The sequence below is a fragment of the Anarrhichthys ocellatus genome, unplaced genomic scaffold (genome assembly GCF_004355925.1).
Source record: "Anarrhichthys ocellatus isolate YVR2014 unplaced genomic scaffold, GSC_Weel_1.0 scaffold26, whole genome shotgun sequence".
In the NCBI taxonomy this organism is placed as follows: Eukaryota; Metazoa; Chordata; class Actinopteri; order Perciformes; family Anarhichadidae; genus Anarrhichthys; species Anarrhichthys ocellatus.
The window spans coordinates 3,029,009-3,031,179 of NW_022280056.1; the positions used below are offsets into that span (position 1 = coordinate 3,029,009).

A 2,171-nucleotide genomic window follows, 5' to 3' on the forward strand; every position below is an offset into this window, starting at 1 on the left:
ATATATATATTCTGTGTCCCACTTCCTCTCCACGATCCCCTCTCCTCTTATTTTATATTAAAATCCAATTTCACTTCCAGACAGGCAACCCAAAAAAAAAAAAAAAAAAAAAAAAAAAAGGCAGTCAAAAGAGAAGTTAGAAAAAATAACAGAAAACAACCGAACAGCCTCAAAGATGGAGGCAGACGATTAAAAAAGAAAATAAACAGCAAAATCAACAGTGAGGAAGTGGTTGGTGCAGTTTATTTTGTGTTGAAGGATAATCCGTCAGCTGCAGCAAGATCCGAATCGCTGCAGACTTAGTGCCGGTGTAGAGTTGTAGAGGTGTCCAGGCAGGGTGTTAAAAGTGATGAACACACACATACGCACGCGCACACAGTCTCACACACACACACACACACACACACACACGGTTGGTTACAGTCTGTGGTTATGGTGTGTTAAAGTAGGGAGGGAGGAAGGCGGAGGAGGAGGATGGAGGAGGAGGACAAAGAGGAAGGGCGGGCTGCGTTTAGTTGTGGATCTTGATTGCTTTCTCCAGGTAGGTGTAGCGGCCTCTCTTTGGAGCTTTGTTGAAATGATCCAACCCGAGCCAGGGCCGCGGGTGGGACATGTTACCTGGAAGGAGACGCGTCAAGAGAGGTCATTTCACACCAAGTCTCTTATTGAACGTTATCTTTATGATACGGAGGAATACTTAAATTACCGTTAACCTAAAAACACAAAAAAAAACATGGATGCCAACATAGCGGGCTCCAGGGAAGCTAAACGCAGGGTTATAAAGAGCTAGGTGCAACTTCTGCAGTGGACAATCAAATAGAAGCAAAGTGATAAACCCGAGCTTGTTAAATACACATTGAGACAAGATTAAACACAAAGGTTTAAATGGCAGCATTAAATCTCTCCTGACTCAGCAATCACAAGGTAAGAAGTACAACCACGGTGTTCAGATTAGAAGCATCGAGCAGGAATGTGCTCTGGCATGAATTTCATTGGTCAACAGTCCGTTGCCGCATGATGACACACTAACAGTTAACATCTGATCTCCCAGGACCGTCCTCGTTGATGCATTAGCACGCTTTCGTTTGGTTGTAGCCAGTCATGTCACGATATGAGATTTTGATATCACCATCGTAGTGACAGCTTAGTACATCAGCTCGTTACGTGTTTTTTTTTTTACCTCGACATAAAGGAGTTGGTTATGATTATCTCAAAGTGTTGGACCCCTTTGCAGTAACATTTTTGACCGCACGCTTTTCATCTTGTATGAGACCTCCCGGGTCATTTCGTAGATATCCAAAATGTTCCCACACTGGAGATTCAAGGCTCATTTTTTGGCAGATATAAGGAACGTCAGTTCCCTCTGACAGCTCTTCTTCTCAACGCTGCAGTCTCTCTAACACTTCACATATCCCTGTACCCCTGGTTAAAGCCCGTCACTACGGTAACATCAGAAGCAGTAAATACCTGGCTGTGGTTCAAAGTCCTTCAGGTTGACCTCGTACTCGTCCTCGGTGATGTAGTGATGCCGCCCCATCATCACAATCGCAAACTTGAACTGAGAACGAACACAGACAGTCGCACGTTACTGGACAGCTAACCCCAGTACAACATATTCAGACCGACTGGTTACATGTAGTTCTGTGTATAACACATTAAAACGTCTTCTATGCATAAAACTAGAACAGTTTCTGAGACATTTAATGAAACATGCGCATCAATTATTCACCGTAAAACATTTAAAATGAACTCAGACAGTTATCCCTGGTCGTGTTTTACCTTCTCAAATTCTTTCTCCTGAATGTCCAGCATGGCCTGAATCCTCCTCATCACCTCACGAAATGACTCGCCCTGTGGGGGAGGGGAGGGGGGGACAGCAGTGGTCAAGGAAGGAAACAACCAGGCAATCACAGAGCATGCAGCTGGCTTTCTGAGTATTACATCATAATCAGACTAGAAACACACACACCTGTCTGATCTTGAGCAAGAAGGGGATCCCGAAGGTGCCGAAGACTTCCTTGTGGAAGTGAGCGACGGGGATCAGCATTTCACTGTCCTTGTCCAAGTCCACCTGGTCCAAAGGAAGCTCCTGAGGGAAGGACATGGGGGGGGGGGGGGTGAAAACAGAGTGTCTGGCGAACGAGGAGGTGAGGGAAGGAGAGCAACAGAGA

At 45.3% G+C, this 2,171-nt stretch overlaps 1 protein-coding gene across 4 annotated transcripts in view; it reads right to left on the reverse strand.

Annotated features, from left to right (window-relative positions):
* Positions 1–225: 225 nt before the first annotated feature.
* The window catches only part of usp7 (ubiquitin specific peptidase 7 (herpes virus-associated)), a 21,286-nt gene continuing 19,340 nt past the window's right edge, over positions 226–2,171 (reverse strand). For 3 of the 4 annotated variants that reach the window (XM_031862078.1, XM_031862079.1, XM_031862080.1), the window contains exons 28-31: positions 1,970–2,089; positions 1,780–1,851; positions 1,468–1,558; positions 512–618 (exon numbers count right to left, since the gene is read on the reverse strand). In XM_031862078.1, coding sequence (XP_031717938.1) covers positions 512–618; positions 1,468–1,558; positions 1,780–1,851; positions 1,970–2,089 — 390 coding nt within the window. Of the gene's footprint in view, positions 619–1,467; positions 1,559–1,779; positions 1,852–1,969; positions 2,090–2,171 lie in introns of all 4 variants that reach the window. The other variant, XM_031862077.1, reaches the window with a different exon arrangement.